General features: G+C 40.0%; 1 protein-coding gene across 1 annotated transcript in view; it reads left to right on the plus strand.

Annotated features, from left to right (window-relative positions):
* Positions 1-22,465, plus strand: part of LOC110288529 (cation channel sperm-associated auxiliary subunit epsilon) — a 154,949-nt gene that overhangs the window by 60,424 nt on the left and 72,060 nt on the right. The window contains exons 8-10 of the mRNA XM_085843318.1: positions 11,715-11,821; positions 13,535-14,027; positions 19,311-19,791. Coding sequence (XP_085699444.1) covers positions 11,715-11,821; positions 13,535-14,027; positions 19,311-19,791 — 1,081 coding nt within the window. The remainder of the gene's footprint in view (positions 1-11,714; positions 11,822-13,534; positions 14,028-19,310; positions 19,792-22,465) is intronic.

Raw genomic sequence — 22,465 nt, forward strand, 5'->3', positions numbered from 1 at the left:
ATTTGAACTCTGGACCTTCGGAAGAGCAGTCCGGTGCTCTTACCCACTGAGCCATCTTGCCAGCCCCCGAGTTAAAATTCTTAAGAGCTCTTTGACCTCAGATATGGAGATGGAGGAATTTGAAGTTTTCCCAGATGGTTTTTATTCCTGTTTTGCTCCAGTACTTCCTCACTATTTCTCCCCATTTAGAATGGTAATTTATATTCTGTGCTGTTTTATGTTGGAAGTGTGAGATCTGCTTTTTTATTTTGATTTTGATAGCCCTTACTGTTAAGAGGTTGCCATGAGTCTAAGAAGAGACTTTGAACTTTGGACTTTTAAACAATGTTGAGAGTGTGAAGGACCCTGGAGACTTTTGAAATTGGACTAAATACATTTTATGTTATGATGTGACTATAAGCCTATGTGAACCAGAGAGTGGAATATGGTGGTCTTAATAAGAATGGCCCCCATAGGCTCAGATATGTGAATGCTTAGATACTGGGGAGTGGCACTACTTGATGACTAGGTGAAGTGGCCTTGCTGGAGTAGGTGTGACTTTGCTGGAGGAAGTGTGCCACTGGGGGTGGGCTTTGATGTTGTAAAAGTCCAAGCTAGCTCCTGTGTCACTCTTCTTTCTGCTGCCTATGAATCTACATGTAGAACTCTGCACCTTCTCCATCCAATATCAAGGCTGCCCTTGTGCTGCCATGCTCCCCACCATGATGACAATAGACTAGACATCTGAATGTAAGCCATCCCCAGCTAAATACTTTTTTTAATAGATTTTCCGTGGTCATGGTGTCTCTTCATAGCAATAGAGGGGCATCCCATTTCAGATCGTATAACAAACATAAGTCATTATACTAATCCATACACATATGCCCACATATATGTATAAATTTTTCTATACACCTGTGTTGCAGTAACTCTGCAACCCCAATAAGCCTGTGTAAAAACCACACAACTCAGTTATTATGTTTATAAGCTCTTTGCCTAGATTGGACACTAATCTCTTCCCCAGCTCTGAGATACCTTGATACTTGCAGCTTCTCCAAGTCATGTGGTTGTGATCCATCTTCCCCCCTCCTCCTCTTCTTCCTCAGTCCTTCCCCTCCATTTCTCTAACTCCAACCTCACCTTTCCCTTGCACTGTCCAATCACAGACTAGTCTTTATTTAACCAGTTAGAGTGGGGATAAGGTTCACATGAAATCACCTGAATACATGATCTACTTCCTTGTCAGGGCAACCCCTCTTGAGGAAGCAGAATTAAAAACAGCACCAGGGAAACCCACAACATATCTGTAGTATGTTAAGCTAAACTTTAGTTCATATTCCCCAACTTAAGTCTATTGTCTCATAAACCATTCGATCCCATAGGCTTTCTATTTATAAGAAATCAGCTTTGATCTAGAGATGGCTCAGCAGTTAAAGAGTACTGGTTGCTTTTTCAGAGGGCCTGGGTATTTTCCCCAGCACCCACATGTAGTTTATAACTAACTATAGTTTCTAGGGTCAGAGTCATCTTGTAGCCTCTGTAAGGACCAGAAATGTACATGTCATACAGTCATACATGCAGGCAAAGCACTGGTGCATTTAAACTATTTTCAAAACCACAAAAAAGAAGTCAACTTTTTATTACCTGTTATTCGATAATTTAATTTTAAATATATATTTTATTTCAGTCTGCTTGGGCTGTCTTAACAAAATGCCTTATATTGATTGGCTTTAGAACAAAAGAAAACAGATTTTTTTTTCCTCCATTTATGAAGCTACATGTTCAAGAGTAGGTTACCAAAGGACTTCATTTCTTGTGTTAACTTTCCCCCTGGCATGTAGATTATGCATGATAGTAGAATTGAATTTGAACAAGGGTTGTGTTTTTGTAACTTTCTTTAGTAGGCATAAGATCTTCATGCAGTATTGTCTTTTCTCCCCCGCCCCCTTTTAAGGCTAAGGTATAGTCCGTTGTACCACATGGCACATTTAGTTTGTCTCTCAATGATAGTTGGCGTGTTTCTACTTATGGGCTATTATGAACTATGCTAGTAATTCTATTTAATTTTATTTTTAGAACCCTGCAGTGTTTCCCATAGTACTATCTCTGTCCTATATTCCTACCAGCAGTGCAGAAAGGCACCAATTCTTCCAAAGCCACAGTTATACTTTCTAGGTTTTCATGGATTCAGTGCTATTGTTCTCTTCTTTAAATAGCCATCCTTAACAGTAGGGGAATCTCACTGTGCCATTTGTTTGCCTGTTTGTTCTTTAGGCATAATCTTTCTATGTATATCTAGCTGGCCTCCAACTCAGGGATCCACTTGACTTTGACGCCTGAATGTGGATTCTGACTGTGTTCCACATTTCCCAGAATCATTGTAGTTCAGATTTGCATTTCTTTTTTTTCCAAAATATTTTATTAGGTATTTTCCTCAATTACATTTCCAATGCTATCCCAAAAGTCCCCCATACCATCCCCCCCACTCCCCTACCCACCCATTCCCACTTTTTGGCCCTGGAGTTCCCCTGTACTGGAGCACATAAAGTTTGCATGTCCAATGAGCCTCTCTTTCCAGTGATGGCCTACTAGGCCATCTTTTGATACATATGCAGCTAGAGTCAAGAGCTCCGGGGTACTGGTTAGTTCATATTGTTGTTCCACCTATAGGGTTGCAGATCTCTTTAGCTCTTTGGATACTTTCTCTAGCTCCTCCATTGGGGGCCCTGTGATCCATCCAATAGCTGACTGTGAGCATCCACTTCTGTGTTTGCTAGGCCCCGACATAGTCTCACAAGAGACAGCTCTATCTGGGTCCTTTCAGCAAACTCTTGCTAGTGTATGCAATGTTGTCATCGTTTGGAGGTGAATTATGGGATGGATCCCTGGATATGGCAGTCTCTAGATGGTCCATCCTTTTGTCTCAGTTCCAAACTTTGTCTCTGTAACTCCTTCCATGGGTGTTTTGTTCCCAATTCTAAGAAGGGTCAAAGTGTCCACACTTTGGTCTTCATTCTTCTTCAGTTTCACATGTTTTACAAATTGTATCTTATATCTCAGGTATACTAAGTTTCTGGGCTAATATCCACTTATCAGTGAGTACATATCATTTGAGTTCTTTTGTAATTGTGTTACCTCACTCAGGATGATGCCCTCCAGGTCCAACAATTTACCTAGGAATTTCATAAATTCATTCTTTTTAATAGCTGAGTAGTCCTCCATTGTGTAAATGTACCACATTTTTTGTATCCATTCCTCTGTTGAGGGACATCTGGGTTCATTCCAGCTTCTGGCTATTATACATAAGGCTGCTATGAACATAGTGGAGCATGTGTCCTTCTTACCAGTTGGAACATCTTCTGGGTATATGCCCAGTAGAGGTATTGCGGGATCCTCCAGTAGTACTATGTCCAATTTTCTGAGGAACTGCCAGACTGATTTCCAGAGTGGTTGTACAAGCTTGCAATCCCACCAACAATGGAGGAGTGTTCCTCTTTCTCCACATCCTTGCCAATATCTGCTGTCACCTGAATTTTTGATCTTAGCCATTCTGACTGGTGTGATGGAATCTCAGGGTTTTTTAGATTTGCATTTCTCTGATGATTAAGGATGCTGAATATTTTTTTCAGGTGCTTCTCAGCCATTCGGTATTCCTCGAGTGAGAATTCTTTGTTCAGCTCTGAGCCCCATTTTTTAATGGTGTTATTTGATTTTCTGGAGTCCACCTTCTTGAGTTCTTTATATATATTGGATATTAGTCCCCTATCTGATTTAGGATAGGTAAAGATCCTTTCCCAATTTGTTGGTGGCCTTTTTGTCTTATTGACAGTGTCTTTAGCCTTACAGAAGCTTTGCAGTTTCATGAGGTCCCATTTGTCGATTCTCAATCTTACAGCACAAGCCATTGCTGTTCTATTCAGGAATTTTTCCCCTGTGCCCATATCTTCAAGGCTTTCCCCCACTTACTCCTCTATAAGTTTCAGTGTCTCTGGTTTTATGTGGAGTTCCTTGATCCACTTAGATTTGACGTTAGTACAAGGAGATAGGAATGGATCAATTCGCATTCTTCTACATGATAACCACTAGTTGTGCCAGCACCATTTGTTGAAAATGCTGTCTTTTTTGTACTGGATGGGTTTAGCTCCCTTGTCAAAGATCAAGTGACTATAGGTGTGTGGATTCATTTCTGGGTCTTCAATTCTATTCCATTGGTCTACTTGTCTGTCACTATACCAGTACCATGCAGTTTTTATCACAATTGCTCTGTGTACAGCTTTAGGTCAGGCATGGTGATTCCACCAGAGGATCTTTTATCCTTGAGAAGAGTTTTTGCTATCCTAGGTTTTTTGTTATTCCAGATGAATTTGCAAATTGCTCTTTCTAATTCGTTGAAGAATTGAGTTAGAATTTTGATGCGGATTCCATTGAATCTGTAGATTGCTTTTGGCATGATAGCCATGTTTACAGTGTTGATCCTGCCAATCCATGAGCATGGAAGATCTTTCCATATTCTGAGATCTTCTTTAATTTCTTTCTTCATAGAATTAAAGTTCTTATCATACAGATCTTTCACTTCCTTAGTTAGAGTCGTGCCCAAATATTTTATATTATTTGTGACTAGAGAAGGGTGTTTTTTCCCTTATTTCTTTCTCAGCCTGTTTATTATTTGTGTAGAGAAAGGCCATTGACTTGTTTGAGTTAATTTTATATCCAGCTACTTCACTGAAGCTGTTTATCAGGTTTAGGAGTTCTCTGGTGGAATTTTTAGGGTCACTAATATGTATTATCATATCATCTGCAAAAAATTGATATTTTGACTTCATTTTTTCCAATTTGTATCCCCTTGATCTCCTTTTGTTGTCGAATTGCTCTGGCTAGGACTTCAAGTGCAATGTTTAATAGGTAGGGAGAAAATGGGAGCCTTGTCTATTTCCTGATTTTAGTTGGATTGCTTCCAGCTTCTCACCATTTACTTTGATGTTGCCTACTGGTTTGCTGTAGATTGCTTTTATCATGTTTAGGTATGGGCCTTGAATTCCTGATCTTTCGAAGACTTTTATCATGAATGGGTGTTGGATCTTGTCGAATGCTTTTCTGTGTATAAGGAGATGATCATGTGTTTTTTGTCTTTGAGTTTTTTATATAATGGATTACACTGATGGATTTCCATATATTAAACCATCCCAGCATCCCAGGAATAAAACCTACTTGGACAGGATGGATGTGTTCTTGGATTCGGTTGGCAAGAATGTCATTGAGTATTTTTGCATCGAAATTCATAAGGGCATTTGGTCTGAAGATCTCTATCTTTGTTGGATCTTTCTGTGGTTTAGGTATCAGAGTCATTGGGGCTTCATAGAATGAGTTGGGTAGAGTACCTTCTACTTCTGTTTTGTGGAATAGTTTGTGCAGAACTGGAATTAGACCTTCTTTGAAAGTCTGATAGAACTCTGCAGTAAACCCATCTGGTCCTGGGCTTTTTTTGGCTGGGAGACTATTAATGACTACTTCTATATTTTTAGGGGATATGGGACTGTTTAGATCGTTAATTTGATCCTGATTTAACTTTGGTACTTGGTATCTGTCTAGAAATTTGTCCATTTCGTCCAGGTTTTTTTAGTTTTGTTGAGAATAGCCTTTTGTAATAGGATCTGATGGTGTTTTGAATTTTTTCAGATCTGTTGTTATGTCTCCCTTTTCATATCAGAATTTGTTAATTAGGATTCTGTCCCTGTGCCCTCTAGTGAGTCTATCTAAGGGATTATCCATCTTGTTTTTTTTTTTTTTTTTTTTTTTTCAAAGAACCAGCTCCTCCTTTGGTTGATTCTTTGAATAGTTCTTGTTTCCACTTGGTTGATTTCACCCCTCACTTTGATTATTTCCTGCCGTCTACTCCTCTTGGGTGAATTTTCTTCCTTTTTTCCTAGGGCTTTTAGGTGTGTTGTCAAACTGCTAGTGTGTGCTCTCTCTAGTTCCTTTTTGGAGGTACTCAGAGCTATGAGTTTCCCTTTTAGAAATGCTTTCATTGTGTCCCATAAGTTTGGGTATGTTGTGGCTTCATTTTCGTTAAACTCTAAGAAGTCTTTCATTTCTTTCTTTATTCCTTCCTTGACCAAGGTATCATTGAAAAGAGTGTTGTTCAGTTTCCACGTGAATGTTGACTTTTCATTATTTATTCATTTTTTTCTAATTTTTTTTTATTCCGTATTTTCCTCAATTACATTTCCAATGCTATCCCAAAAGTCCCCGATACCCTGCCCCCCACTCCCCTACCCACCCATTCCCACTTTTTGGCCCTGGCGTTCCCCTGTACTGGGGCATATAAAGTTTGCATGTCCAATGGGCCTCTCTTTCCAATGATGGTCTACTAGGCCATCTTTTGATACATATGCAGCTAGATTCAAGAGCTCCGGGGTACTTGTTAGTTCATAATGTTGTTGCACCTACAGGGTTGCAGATCTCTTTAGCTCCTTGGATACTTTCTCTAGCTCCTCCATTGGGGTCCCTGTGATCCATCCAATAGCTGACTGTGAGCATCCACTTCTGTGTTTGCTAGGCCCCGACATAGTCTCACAAGAGACAGCTATATCAGGGTCCTTTCAGCAAACACTTGCTAGTGTATGCAATGGTGTCATCGTGTTGGGAGGAATTATTTTTCTGGTTCAGTCTATTTGGAGTTCTGTAGGCTTCTTGTATGTTCATGGGCATGTCATTCTTTAGGTTTGGGAAGTTTTCTTCTATAATTTTGTTGAACATATTTCCTGGCCCTTTAAGTTGAAAAATCTTCATTCTCATCTACTCCTATTATCAGTAGGTTTGGTCTTCTCATTGTGTCCTGGATTTCCTGGATGTTTTGAGTTAGGATCTTTTTGCAATTTGTATTTTTTTGTTGTCCCAATGTTCTCTATGGAATCTTCTGCACCTGAGATTCTCTCTTCCCTCTCTTGTATTCTGTTGCTGATGCTCACATCTATGGTTCCAGATTTCTTTCCTAGGGTTTCTATCTCCAGCATTGCCTCACTTTGGGTTTTCTTTATTGTGTCTACTTCCCTTTTTAGGTCTTGGATGGTTTTATTCAATTCCATCACCTGTTTGTTCGTGTTTTCCTGCAATTCTTTAAGGGATTTTTGTGTTTCCTCTTTAAGGTCTTCTACCTGTTTAGCTGTGTAATCCTGTATTTCTTCAAGTGAGTTATTAAAGTCCTTCTTGATGTCCTCTACCATCATCATGAGATATGCTTTTAAATCCAGGTCTAGCTTTTTGGGTGTGTTGGGGTGCCCAGGACTAGGTGGGGTGGGAGTGCTGAGTTCTGATGATGGTGAGTGTTCTTGATTTCTGTTAGTAGGATTCTTACGTTTGCCTTTCACCATCTGGTAATCTCTGGAGCTAGTTGTTATCGTTGTCTCTGGTTAGAGCTTGTTCCTCAGGTGATTATGTCAGCCTCTATCAGCAGACCTGGGAGACTAGCTCTATCCTTAGTTTCAGTGGTCAGAATACTCTCTGCAGGTAAGCTCTCCTCTTGAAGGGAAGGTGCCCAGATATCTGGTGTTTGAACCTGCCTCCTGGCAGAAGCTGTGTTCCACTCACAAGAGTTCTTAAGATCCCATGGAGGGTCCTGTGGGGACCTTGGGGGTGTCCAGAGACTCCGCGCACAAGGAACCCCAGGGCTGTCATGGATCGGAAGGGACTTGTGACCCTGATCAAGCCGGGTTTTCTGCTTCCCTAATTAATGCAGTCTTAGGTCCCGCGCAATTGGATTGGCGCAGACGCTGTGTTCCACTCCCCAGAGGCCTTGAGATCCCATGGAGCGTCCTGTGGGGGACCTTGCATGTGTCTGGAGACTCAGTGTGCAAGGATCCCCAGTGCTGGCGTGGACCAGAAGGCCAGATTTGCATTTCTGTAATGAACACTGATACTGAAAATGTCTCTTACATGTTGGTAGTGTCACTGTCACTCTATCCTACACTTCTCAGACTGATCTTCTCCTTCCCTGGCAATGATCATTCTCTTCCTCCCTCAGGTCCTTGCCAGGGAATCTCAGTGTCCTGTCTCAGTCTTCCTGCCCAGCCATGGGTCATCAGCAACTTTATTTACAAATTGGAGCCAACTGGGGGCAGGGACCCATAGTGTCTCACATGCAGAAGTATAAATTCCCATAAAATTTGGGAACCAATAATGTACACCTTAAATCCACAACATCCATATATTCTGAATATTAATATCATACTGGATGCAATGTGCAGGTATTTTCTTTCATATGTAAATTGTCTTTTTACCTTGTTGATGGTATCCTTTGGTGCAAAAAAGCTTTTATCTTTGATGAAAGGTATTTGCCCTTCTATTGACTGCAGTATCAATTTGTCTTCTTTTCTTTATGTATGTATATGACTGTATGACATGTTTGTATGTGTGCCCATGGAGGCCAGAAGAATGTACATGAGGAGCAAAGGTCACATTCAAGGTCACATTCTAGAGACCTTCAGTGTTTGTGGGAGGAAATGAGGAGGAGGCATTGGCATCAAGAAGTGCTTCAGAAGGGAAGGGCATCCTAGTACTTCAGATGCCGACAGACAGACTTTTTTTTTTTTTTTTTTTTTTATGGAGCCATTGAGATTGGTCAGTCGATGACATTTTTTGCTTCTAAACCTGAATAACTGGGGTTGAATCCCTAGGACCTAGGTGAAGGTAGGAGAAGATTGACTCCCTCAACTTGTCCTGTGTCTTTCACATGTCTGTTATGGCAATGTCCACCTCCTGCCCACAGCAAAAATACAAAATAAACATTTAAAACCTCAGGTTTCTGTAGTTAAGGATCTCCATGGTTTTCATTCACATAAGATTCTGATATTATAATAATGTTTTCAGGGGGTAGCTAGAGCGCAGGGTCGGCTGACACCCGCCAGCTACCCACGACCCCCGCCACAGGCTGTCCACTTTCTCCATACCTATTCAACATTGTACTTGAAGTCCTAGCCAGAGCAATTCGACAACAAAAGGAGATCAAAGGGATACAAATTGGAAAAGATGAAGTCAAAATATCACTTTTTGCAGATGATATGATAGTATATATAAGTGACCCTAAAAATTCCACCAGAGAACTCCTAAGCCTGATAAACAGCTTCGGTGAAGTAGCTGGATATAAAATTAACTCAAACAAATCAATGGCCTTTCTCTACACAAAGAATAAACAGGCTGAGAAAGAAATTAGGGAAACAACACCCTTCTCAATAGTCACAAATAATATAAAATATCTTGGCGTGACTCTAACTAAGGAAGTGAAAGATCTGTATAATAAAAACTTCAAGTCTCTGAAGAAAGAAATTATAGAAGATCTCAGAAGATGGAAAGATCTCCCATGCTTATGGATTGGCAGGATCAACATTGTAAAAATGGCTATCTTGCCAAAAGCAATCTACAGATTCAATGCAATCCCCATCAAAATTCCAAATCAATTCTTCAATGAATTAGAAAGTGCAATCTGCAAATTCATCTGGAATAACAAAAAACCTAGGATAGCAAAAACTCTTCTCAAGGATAAAAGAACCTCTGGTGGAATCACCATGCCGGACCTAAAGCTCTACTACAGAGCAATTGTGATAAAAACTGCATGGTACTGGTATAGTGACAGACAAATAGACCAATGGAATAGAATTGAAGACCCAGAAATGAACCCACACACCTATGGTCACTTGATCTTCGACAAGGGAGCTAAAAACATCCAGTGGAAGAAAGACAGCATTTTCAACAAATGGTCCTGGCACAACTGGTTGTTAACATGTAGAAGAATGCGAATCGATCCATTCCTATCTCCTTGTACTAAGGTCAAGTCTAAGTGGATCAAGGAACTTCACATAAAACCAGAGACACTGAAACTTATAGAGGAGAAAGTGGGGAAAAGCCTTGAAGATATGGGCACAGGGGAAAAATTCCTGAATAGAACAGTAATGGCTTGTGCTGTAAGATCGAGAATTGACAAGTGGGACCTCATGAAACTACAAAGCTTCTGCAAGGCTAAAGACACCATCAATAAGACAAAAAAACCACCAACAGATTGGGAAAGGATCTTCACCTATCCTAAATCAGATAAGGGACTAATATCCAGTATATATAAAGAACTCAAGAAGGTGGACTCCAGAAAGTCAAATAACCCCATTAAAAAATGGGGCTCAGAACTGAACAAAGAATTCTCACCTGAGGAATACCGAATGGCAGAGAAGCACCTGAAAAAATGTTCAACATCCTTAATCATCAGGGAAATGCAAATCAAAACAACCCTGAGATTCCACCTCACACCAGTCAGAATGGCTAAGATCAAAAATTCAGGTGACAGCAGATGCTGGCGAGGATGTGGAGAAAGAGGAACACTCCTCCATTGTTGGTGGGATTGCAAGCTTGTACAACCACTCTGGAAATCAGTCTGGCGGTTCCTCAGAAAATTGGACATAGTACTACCAGAGGATCCAGCAATACCTCTCCTGGGCATATATCCAGAAGATGTCCCAACCGGTAAAAAGGACACATGCTCCACTATGTTCATAGCAGCCCTATTTATAATAGCCAGAAGCTGGAAAGAACCCAGATGTCCCTCAACAGAGGAATGGATACAGAAATTATGGTGCATTTACACAATGGAGTACTACTCAGCTATTAAAAAGAATGAATTTATGAAATTCCTAGCCAAATGGATGGACCTGGAGGGCATCATCTTGAGTGAAGTAACACAATCACAAAAGAACTCACACAATATGTATTCACTGATAAGTGGATATTAGCCCAAAACTTAGGATACCCAAGATATAAGATACAATTTGCTAAACGCATGAAACTCAAGAAGAATGAAGACCAAAGTGTGGACACTGTGCCCCTTCTTAGAATTGGGAACAAAACACCCATGGAAGGAGTTACAGAGACAAAGTTCGTAGCTGTGATGAAAGGATGGACCATTTAGAGACTGCCGTATCCAGGGATCCATCCCATAATCAGCTTGTAAACGCTGACACCATTGCATACACTAGCAAGATTTTGCTGAAAGGACCCAAATATAGCTGTCTCTTCTGAGACGATGCCGGGGCCTAGCAAACACAGGAGTGGATGTATCACAGGGCTCCCAATGGAGAAGCTAGAGAAAGTACCCAAGGAGCTAAAGGGATCTGCAACCCTATTGTTGGAACAACATGATGTACTAACCAGAACCCCGGAGCTCTTGTCTCTAGCTGCATATGTATCGAAAGATGGCCTAGCCGGCCATCAATGGAAAGAGAGGCCCATTGGACTTGCAAACTTTATATGCCCCAATATAGGGGAATGCCAGGGCCAAAAGAATAGGAATGGGTGGGTAGGGAAGTGGGGGGCACTAAGGGGGACTTTTGGGATAGCATTGGAAATGTAATTGAGGAAAATATGTAATAAAAATATTAAAAATTAAAAAAAGAATGTTTTCAGTATGTTAGATACTGCATTATAGCTTATATTTCTTTATAGAATGGAGCAAGCCCTCTACTGGTGAACTATACCCCTATTCTGTGACCTTAATAGTTCATAACATTGTCGTGGAGAGGAGGCTATGTGGTTGAAAGAAACAAACATAATGAAAGTATGTTGAATGTATAAGCATAAACAATGTCTCAACTAAAAGAACTAATTTAATACACTATTGAAAACATGAAAGTACTCCCAAATACCTTTGGGTATGAAAATAATAAAAGAGAAACCTTATTTAATTTTTATTTTTTCAGAGTTCCATGGTACTAACCAAGCAGATGAATACTTTGGGGCAGCGTCCTTTCATATTCACAGTTGAGAAGAGGCTCTCGTACCACCCAGGTCCCTTAACTTCAGAAGGGTATTTAATTTTTTAATTCACTTTGAATTTTAAAAACAAGCTTCGAAAGAGATTTGAAAACATTATTAGACTTTTATGAAATGTACATGGCATGTGATTTCCAAGGAAAGTATTCTTTTTATGATATAGGAAAAAAAGTTTTTTCTGTGATAATTCCAAATGATAGATAAACTCAGAAAATAGCAATCACATTCTTGGATGATTGTTTCACTATGTGGTTGAAATTCTAACCCTCAATCTAAAATCCCGATTAGGGGTGATCATATCCCTAAAGGATCCCTACCTCAGTTGTGAAAGTGGGCTGCAGTGTTGTGAAAGATGTAATGGTCACAGTCTCTACCAGTTTGCTTAGGACACCCTTGCTCCTACCCATATATTGGAACCTGAGAGGTAACCTGTTAACTATGGAAGGTAGGATACAGTTACTGATCTCAACAAGGGAACAGACATGTTCTGAAAGAGGTGGTAACATGTTAACTATGGAAGGTAGGATACAGCTACTGATCTCAACAAGGGAACAGACAGGTTCTGAAAGAGGTTCTACTGTACAACATAGCAATGCCTGATGCTGGCTGCAGAAGAGGGGAAAAACGAGTGCCTGAAAGTGGAGTTAGCAGGAGAGCCTTGTAAGTGTGGGTGGATGGGGCACGCATACAAGAACCTTCAAACTCTGGGACCGAAGAGAACAGACAAATTCTGAGAGATGCAGAAAACTGTCATGAGTAGGAAGAATAAGAAGTACCACTCAAAGGATCTTCAGAACATTAATAAGCCAGAACTCAAATTCTTCCTGCTTTTATAACACTTGGGAAGTGGGACAGCAGAAGCAGTCCCTACAAAACCAGACTGAAGGCCGTCTCTGATGTAGCAGAAGGGTGGGAAGGTTATGAGAACATTTTCCTTTCCTGTTTTTAACAAGGTTGGTTGAAGATAATTTACGTGACACATAACCTCACCCTTTTAAGCTGTAATTTAAACTAATTCAATGTGTACATTGATACGTTGTGAATTCGGTATGTTCACAGTGGCCCATAGGTGCTGCCACTGTTACACAAGCATGGCACATTGTTCAATGATTCTAAAGTTGATAAATATGTTGGCTATGTTTTTCTTCAGGTTTGTTTAGAATAATGTTGCGGGAGGCATCCGTATGTAGATGTTCAAGTGACAACAAGTTGTGTTTCTCCTCAGTATATATCAAGGAGTGAGATTGGAGTCTCACAGTACCCTCCACATTGGATTTTTGAGGAATGTCTAGATTGCACAGTTGTAAAGTCACTGCACCATTCAGATTTCTCTGAGCAGTAGATGAAGTTTCCTATTTCTCTACACCCATTGCATAATATCTGACATGATTTGCCTGAGACATAGAAGCAGTCATTGGTGTAACTAATGGATGTGCTTGCCACCGAAGAAAGCAATAGATGATGTTTGAAACTGTATGTTAAGAAACGGGTTATGGAACTGTTCGTTTGTGGTTAGAGAGACACATTGCAGGAGAAAGAATATCAAAAGTCCATATTACGTTCCTCTGTCAGAGTGAACAATGAAAAATGGAGCTATAGCAGCTTATGCTGATAAAAGCTTAAACTGTGGTTTGTTTTTTTTTTTTTTTTTTTTTTTTTTAAGTATAAGCTCTGAGATAAATTGTAGAAAGGAAGGATCAGGGTGCCAAGTCCTGTTTTTTCTATTTCTCATTTTTCTTCTCCTTAGAACCTGGGTCATTCACCTGCCAATGTCTTCAGATGATATTGCCAAAGTGATACAAGGTAACAAAGTGGCTTTCCAGGACTGCTTTATTGCAAATCTCTACTTCCTGCTAACATATCCCATGAGCATAATTTCTGAACCTCCTGGATATGAGCCCCTCACCCTGCCACCTGGAAGTCCATTGCTGCTTAGCTGGGATACCTGCATCTCTACATTTGCTCTCTTGGCCACTGACCAGGAGACCTTCCAAACAAATGATTCCTTTCAAACCTGGACCAGAGTAAGAGCCCCTCCAGGTATCCTGAGTGATGCTCAAAGGCACAGTCTGATGGACGTGATCATATTCGATCAAGGAACTCTGTTTCTAGTAGACAGTACTGTTTACCTAAGAACAGAAGATGAATTTACAAAACTGGGTGAACGCAGAGGTATTTCTGAAACTGGAATTCTTGGCTTTTCAAAAAGAAGATGGTGTCAGATTAGATATTTATATAAGGTTAGTGAAAGATGATATATGTGAGTATATACATTACCTAGATATAATTAGATACTTTTCTATACTATTTGTTCAGGAATATATCAGGAATCAATTACACAGCATTTTGTATGGTTATTGCTCCCAGACAGGTACTGACCCTCTTAGCTTTTAGGATCAGCGAAGATTCAGCATGTTCAAATTCAGATGGTCCTATAGGCACAGTTACTTATCTAAATATGTAAACAGTTGTATCTCTTGGTTTCAAGTTTTCTGAGGTCTCTTAGCAGTAAAGATGCATCCTCAGTGACAAAGAGTAAAATCGGTCCCTTATGGCATCATGCAGAGCAAGCAGTGTAGTCATATTGTGGGGACAAAAGCTCCCTTATATCTTCTCCACTATTCCCAGTGAGCTTTCAAAGTTAATCAAATCATTACCATAGTATAGATAATACACATCACAGAATTCTTATTACAAAACATTAAAATTATTGCACAAACATTTAAATGTTTTTTAACTACATTGTTGGGCTCCTAAGGTAATATGCCATAGCAAAAATAAGTCTCTTAAGCTGAATGTTAGAATGTATGTGATAGCCAAGATGACCGGGATAGAGCTGAGTAATGTGTGACAGACAATTGCTGTTATCTTGAAACCTGGCCACTTGGGGGTGGGGTTGCTCCTGATGATGGTAGTGATGATGGGGCAGGGCTTTTTTACAATATTCTCTTCTTATGTCCTAAAGAGCCTGGATGCTCTAATGGCCACCTCACAAACACTCAGAAAACATTTTGTAACTCCACAATATGGAGCCAAACAAGCTGTTCCACTCCACTCTGGCTAGCCTCACCAACTACTGATGATTTGGGACATAAGCCTCTGCTTAACTTATGTCTTGACTGAATTTGTTCCTTCAAGAGGACAAGCATCAAGGGTCACACCACCACTCAGACCCTAACCCTGCACCCAAATATTGCTACAAGAGAAATTCTGAGACGGATAAAAGCTGTCCCAAAGGACTGGCTCAAAGGAAAATGCAAATTCCAGCAAGTTAGCTATACTCAGAAGTGACCTCTGATGGTCAGAGTTCAGATATCAGGGGGCAAAGGGCAAAGGAGGACCCTGGAACAAGCTTTTTGCATAAAATAATGACCTTCAAAAAGAGCTAATGTGTTGTTGAAAGTTTTAGTCAGGATCTGGACATTCTACCCTGCCTTTGATCATTCAGTTCCTGAATAAAAGACACATACAACCTTCATGTTTACAGTGAGCCTTAAACAGCAGATATTTATCCTCTACATTATTAGATCCTACTTTTCTATTGATAACCCGGAGTTACTACTGTAGTTCATCTGGGCTGCTCTTTGCCTCCTGTTTGCCAGCCCTCAGGCCCATGTTTTCTTGACCTTTAACCCATAGCATCTTCCTCCTCCTCCTTTACCTTCTTCTTCTCCAACCTCAAGCCCAGGAATCCTACACCCCACCTGTCCTAGTTAGGATTTTACTGCTGTGAACAGACACCATGACCAAGGCAAGTCTTATAAGGACAACATTTGACTGGGGCAGGTTCAGTGGTTCAGTCCATTATCATCCAAACAGGAACATGGCAGCATCCAGGCAGGCATGGTACAGGAGGACCTGAGAGTTCTTCACCTTCAACTGAAGGCTGCTATTGGAAGACTGACTTCCAGGAAGTTGGGTTAAGTGTTTTAAAGCCCAAAGTCACAGCGACACACCGATTCCAACAAGGCCACACCTCCAAATAGTGCCACTTCCCAAGACAAACACATTCAAACCATGAAACCACCTATGTCTCTTTTGCCCAACTATTAGCTGTCGGCATCTTCATTTACCATTCAGAAATAACTTGGGAGCAAAGTCATATAGCAGCACTTGGGTCTACCCAAGACTCTAGGTCTTGGGGGCCTGCACTTAATCATTACAATAAACAGCAAGACCAAACCTCAACACTAACACATTTCAACTTTTGTCAGTCTTTTATTCTAAAAAAAAGAAGGGCCTGAAGAGTTAGCTTAGCAGTAAATAGCTCTGGCTGTTCTTCCAGAGGACCTGAGTTCGATTCCCAGCCACCTACCTGGTCTCTCAGCACTATGTGTAAATCTAGTCCCAGGGGAATTCAACACCCTCTTCTGACCTCCTTAGGCACCAGGCATGCAAATGGGTACACAGACATACATTTATGCAAAACACATGAAACAATGAATTGAATAAATCTAAAACTTAAATGGTCAGTTCTCTAGAATACTTAAGAGTTCAGACCAAGCCAGTTATATTTAAGAATATCCATGTACACACACATTCATGAAGCAACAACTAATGGAAATACAAATCAGGATTTTGAAAGAGGGGAAGAAGGGGTATGGGAGCATTTGGAAGAAGGAAAGGGACTGGGAAATTATGTAATTTTAATCTTAAAAATAAAAGAAATATTTTTTAGAATTGTTTTACTCTAGACCTTGTAAATAGCAGCCAACGCACAGTATTGTAGGAATTTGAATTTGCAGTAGCTGTTTGAGTTACTCATGTGAGAGGTGAAAAGAAATGTCTGAATTAAGTAATTATCTACAACAGGCTGTTCTCTGGGGGTCATCTTTATTGTTAATTGACAGTGAAAGTCCAGCCTAAAAGTAGGCAGTACCAGTTTTTACGTTTAGGTCCTGGACTGTGTTGCATGTAGAGAGAGGCCTGAGCCTTGGTGAGCATGTGTTGACTCTCATTGCTTTGACTGTGAGTGTGACCCTGGTTCAGGCTCTTGCTTTGGCTTCGCTACAATGATGGACTATCACCTGGAATTTTGAGCCAAAAGAAAACAAACCCTTCTCCCTTGATGTTGCTTTGGCTAGAGTTTTTGGTCGTATGAACTGGGGAGACGTATTTCTGTATTATAAAAGGAGAGATATCTCAAGTCAACCATTTCTGTTTCCACATTAGAAAAGTAGCAGAAACCTGGGAAGGTATTCCATAGTAGTGTCTTTCTTCTCATACATATCAATATTGATTTTAAAAGCTGTAGTGATTATGAAATATTTATGGTAGATGTTTTTCATAGTGGTTACACTTTATACCAACTTTTGACATATTCAGTCTTTCAAAATTTCACCTCTCAGAGGGTGTAGAGCAGCATTTCATTTTAATCTTCTATAGAGACATCCTGTTTTTTAATTTTCAGTGCTGGGGTTCAATCCAGGACCTCACAAATACTAAGCACACCCAGCCCCTAGCTCTGATCTATTTCTTGCTTATGTCTTCTCTTTAACCATGACTTCTTATGTTTTTGTATTTAAGGAATACTTTTTATAGACTTAACCTTTCTTGTGTTGTTGTTAATCCATAGTGTTAATCTCTGCTTTTGAGTAGAGTCTTATTTAGATGTACTGTTAACTATTGCTAGGGCTTGAATAAATTACGACTACTATTTGGGTGGCTGGAGAGATTGGTTAGTGTTTAAGAGTGCTTGGTTCTTAACCATGAGAACCAGAGTTTGGATCCAAGTACCCATACTGGTGGCTCTCAAAGGCCTACAACTCAGGAGTGAGAAATCAATTTTTTTTTGCCTCCCTAGGAACATAAACAACTTTGAGAATATACTCATATGGACACCTCACAAGCTTACACACACACACACACACACACACACACACACTAATGTTTTTGGGGCAGGGAATAAAAGATCACTATTTTGGCTGCTTCTCCTCTCTACAGGCACTGAGCCTAGTCCTCCATGCATGCTAGTCAAGTGTTCTACCTGAGTTGCATCTCCCTAAAGCAGGTTTTTATTATCTATCTATCCCACCAGTTCCTTGGTCCTTTGTTTATCCATTCTTGCCTCATTTTAAATAGATCATGCAATTTTTTAGTATTTTTATGTTGTTTCACATAACAGACCTTTTCAAATAAAAACTGTTTTTGGCAGCTATATATTGTGGTAAATGTCTAACCTCAATAAGCCTGTGTAAAGAAAACAAAACTCAAGTTATGTTTATAAACTATATGCCTAGATTGGATATATTTACCACTATACTCTTCTATTCCCCAGCTATGAAATCTCTTAATACTGGAGGTTCTTCCAGGTCTCGTGTTTCTGCTCCATCTTCTTTGTATCTCTTCTTTCTCTGTCATCCTCTCTCTCCTCTGTCTCTTCATCTCTCCCCCTCTTTCCTCTCTCATCCTCTCTAAAACTCTCAGCTCCACCTTTTTTTTCTTCTGCCCAATCACAGGCTGTAGCCTTTATTTGACCAGGTAAAATGGGAAAATGGTCAATTGGGAAGGAAGTTTACATGAAATCACCTGAGGATGTGATCTATTCCTCCTCTAGGCAGCTCTGTTGAGAAAGCAGAATTAGTATCAAAATACAAACAGCACCAGGCAATCTATCCTTGGATTTAGTATACTTGGATTTAGAATAACCATCTTTAAGTTACCAGGGTTTAATTTTAAATAATTAGGGCACACTCCAGTAGGACCTTATGACTATGCCTTTCTACTTATACCTCAATGCTTTGTGTCATTCTGCTTCTAAATATGCTATAAATCTCATAACACATTGTCATGTCAACATTACACTTTAACAGTATTTTATAGAAACTCATAGATATACATGTAAAATGATAAAAATTAAAAGATTTTTATTGTTGTTATCTTGTTGTTCCATGGGATATTTGGGGTTTATGGTTGGTTTTTTTTTAATTTTATTTTAATTAGGTATTTTCTTCATTTACATTTCCAATGCTATCCCAAAAGTCCCCCATACCCCCCCCCACACTCGGTTGGTTTGTTTTGAGACAAGGATTCACGATATAGCCCAGGCTGGCCTCAAACTCAAAGTCTTCTTCAACTTCCTAACTTCTGAGATTTTCGGTGCACACCACCATGCCTAGCAGGAGGGATAAACAAATGAGCAAGGAAAGACTGATATATTTAAAGTTTTAAAGGAAATAATGTTTATTCTTTTTACTGCTAGAAATATCAGAAAAAAATTAGATTTATTTTCATAATATATGATATGATGTGTTTTTATTTAATGGAACTCAGTGCATGAAGTACTCTGAAATACACTAAAAGAAAACTTGGTAATTGATGCCTTTTCCTCCTATCACTTGTGTTAATTGCTTCCTTTTCTTCTCATTATTTTGGTAGTTGGAGTGGAACACAGGGCTTGTGTGGCTATAGAATTACCCTCCCAGTCTCTATTCTCCCCTGCCAGTCTAGTAAAAATAGAAGACAGAAATTGATAGACTGCCTCTCTATCACTGAGGATTTTTTATTTTGTTTTTCTTTTCCAGTTGGCATCAAAAAAAAGCATACTAGTTGCTTGGTCAAAAACTACCGTGTATGCTGGATATCCTACATTTAGATTTGTGACATTAACAAATACTGCAAAGCTAAAAGATAATTTCAAGCTTCCCGAGACTGACACGCTGGAAGTAATGTCTGTTGAGTATTTATGGCACCCGCTGGAGCTTGCAGTTCTTCTGTCCCACTGCTCTGTCTGCACCACCAACACCAGGAACATCCGAGTAGTGATATATAGTGCAATATCAGAAACGTGGACACTCCAGGACTTTGAACTACAAGTGTCCAAGGAGGCCGTTTTAGGATTTCGCTTTCTTTACTCTGCCATGCCTGATATTATCATGTGGGACCAATACCACGTTTACTATAGCTACAAGAATTTCACTGTTGTTGGAACTATATCAACATCTTCAGGAGAGACCAATCTGTCATCATTATCACAGGGCAGCCACGTCCACCAAGTCTTTACAGGTAGGGTATTCTCAATCCTACTAAAAGTATTCTGGGTCTCATTATATTAGTTATATAGAGATTGTAAGTGTTCCAATATGTGGTACTCTTGATGGCTATTGCTATATGTCTAGCACCTAAAGCTTAATAGATTCTACATTTGACCAATATTAAACTGTACCTTTACTTTTTTCAAAACCTCTGTTAAATGATGTCTCTTAAACACTTTAACCTTTCTTGTAACCCACCACCCACCAGAGGTAGTAGGAAAGAAAGGATTCAGGGTAAGTGGACCTGTTCAGAAATGGTTCTTTGAAGCAACTCCCCTCTGTGTTGTCTAGAAATCTGCCTTTAAGTTCACAGGTCATCAGGCAGCACAGTTTGATCCACTCACACACACTTCATGGATACACCAGCAGTCCAGTTCGGTTGCGTTGGGTTAGCAACAGTGGTGACACCACCTAGCAGACACAGCCAGGCCTCAGCCTCCACTCAAGTCAGCAAGAGGGATCAGGAGGAATGTCAGGAGAAGTTCTCAGCTGTGCCTCCTCATCAGAGTGAAGATCAGCAAAGACTCAGACTCACAAGCATTGCACAGCAAGCTGTACCAGCAAGCCGAGGTCTGTCTCTGTCACTTTTTCGAGACTGATTTCTACCCTCCAAACTTCACCTGTCCTCCTCGTGTCCTGTCTCAACATGTGTCCCACCATCCAGAATCCACAGAGCCCCACCAAATGGAGCTCAACTATGCAATGTAAGGCAAACCAACACATGCCTGTTGTTAGCAAAGAATCCTTTATTGTGTGTCCTTTCACCTGTTTGCTTTAGCAGAACATCATTTCTCTTGTGTCTGTTTCAGTTAAAAGTTCCTTCATGAGTCTGCCTTAGATTTTTCACCAGTGTCCATTTCAGGAAATTACTCCTTTAGGTGTTCATCGCAGCAAAACACCATCCATCACAATTGACTCTCCAAAGGAAACCTCAAGTTTCCACTTCATTAAACCATGATCCCATAGGCAGAAGGGCAAACTCAAAAGATTCATTTCACTTGATTGCCTGATGCTAACAAAGCGGTTTATGTATTTGCTGCAGTGAGTGGAGTTGTACTGTTTAATGTTCCTAAAGTTCACACAACTAAGTACCTCCATCTGTAGCCTCATAACACAGACCTACAAGTGAGGAGCTAGAAGTCAAGGTGCCAATAGGACATGTTCTTCTGCAACCTGCAGTGGAGGAGGGGGTGGTCTCTTGATTACTGCTTTTTGTTTTTCTCTTTGTTTGTTTGTTTGTTTTGCCTTTACTTGTCCCACACACACATCAATTCAGTGTCTACTTCTGTTACCACACTTGTGTTCTTCATGTGTGCCTCTGTTTTCATGTCCTCTGACCTTTCTTTACAAGTATATCATGGTATTCACAAACAAGCACATATATATACACCCGTTACCCTCATATACCACACACACACACACACACACAGAGGACATAGTCAGCCACTGGGGATTAGGTGTTGGTCCTGGGTATTAAAATTTTAACATGTACTTTTGGATGTACATAGTTCAATCCATAGATTAATGTAGGTTTATATGGGTCTATGTTCAAATCCACAGTCAAGGCATTCAAGACATTTAACCCCTCTAAGCCTCAGCTTTGATATGCTGTAGATTAAATGTCATAACTTGCAATCACTTTTTCTTGACCCCATGTTACCCTTTAATTCATGCACTTTAATTTTCTTCCTTGATGTATTCCATGAAAGTGCCATTGTAGCATCGCATCATTGCCCCTTTTCCTAGCGCTTCCCTTGGAATCAATATTTATCAGACTTTCAACTTGTCAACACTGGTAACTTGAGGTCAGTTTCAAGTTGTCTTGTGTGATCAGCAAGTGTCATTTGAAATAACTGAGCATGACCTCTGGCCTTTCTGAACTCCAGAGCTTCCCAGAAGCTCTGCTACTGGTCTTATTGGCATTTACAATACCTTTATAAGTTTATCATTTACCAATACCTAATTTACAGTTTGTCCCTGAAGTTGAAGGAATGTTAATCTACGGTTTCCCACCATTGTAATAAGAGTCATGGCTGTATAGGCTACATATGGCCTTAGTCTTGCTATTTGACCACCTGGGCAGGGTTAGGTTTAACCCAGTTTATACTTTGTTTTATCCAAGACAATGTCCCAATCTCTAGGAGCTGGGTAGACACCTTTTGAAGTGACTAAGTTATTTCTCTGTCCCAGGACCCACTGGGCCTTCAATCTTAGTTCCATCTAGTTGTAATTTCAACTTTGGTCTCTTATCTCTTATAGCAGTTTGCCAAAATAATTGTTTTCTGGTATCTTTAGACTCTCTTAGTTAGGAGTAGTTAGAGCGGTGCTGTGTGCCATATCACGCATTGATATTTTTAGTTGTCCTCTAGAACAGTGTCTCTTTAGCTGATGAGAAACAAATGGCTCATGCTATTTTTTGTCAGGAACTGAGAAGAGACTCTTAGGCCATTTGCCAATTTTAGGACTTTGCCTCCAATATCTCTGAATGATCTACATTCATAAGCCCTTTGTTTGATCTTTCTACATCTCTTACACATCCCAACAAGTTTTGTCTCTGAGTTATCATTAGAGAAAAGAGGATGCTAGGGAACCATTTGTCTACAGTCCTTTAGGAAATGACCTGGTCTTCAACAGCCAAACCATTG

Source organism: Mus caroli, unplaced genomic scaffold, assembly GCF_978045245.1.
Source record: "Mus caroli unplaced genomic scaffold, Mus_caroli_1 scaffold_1, whole genome shotgun sequence".
NCBI classification, from domain to species: domain Eukaryota; kingdom Metazoa; phylum Chordata; class Mammalia; order Rodentia; family Muridae; genus Mus; species Mus caroli.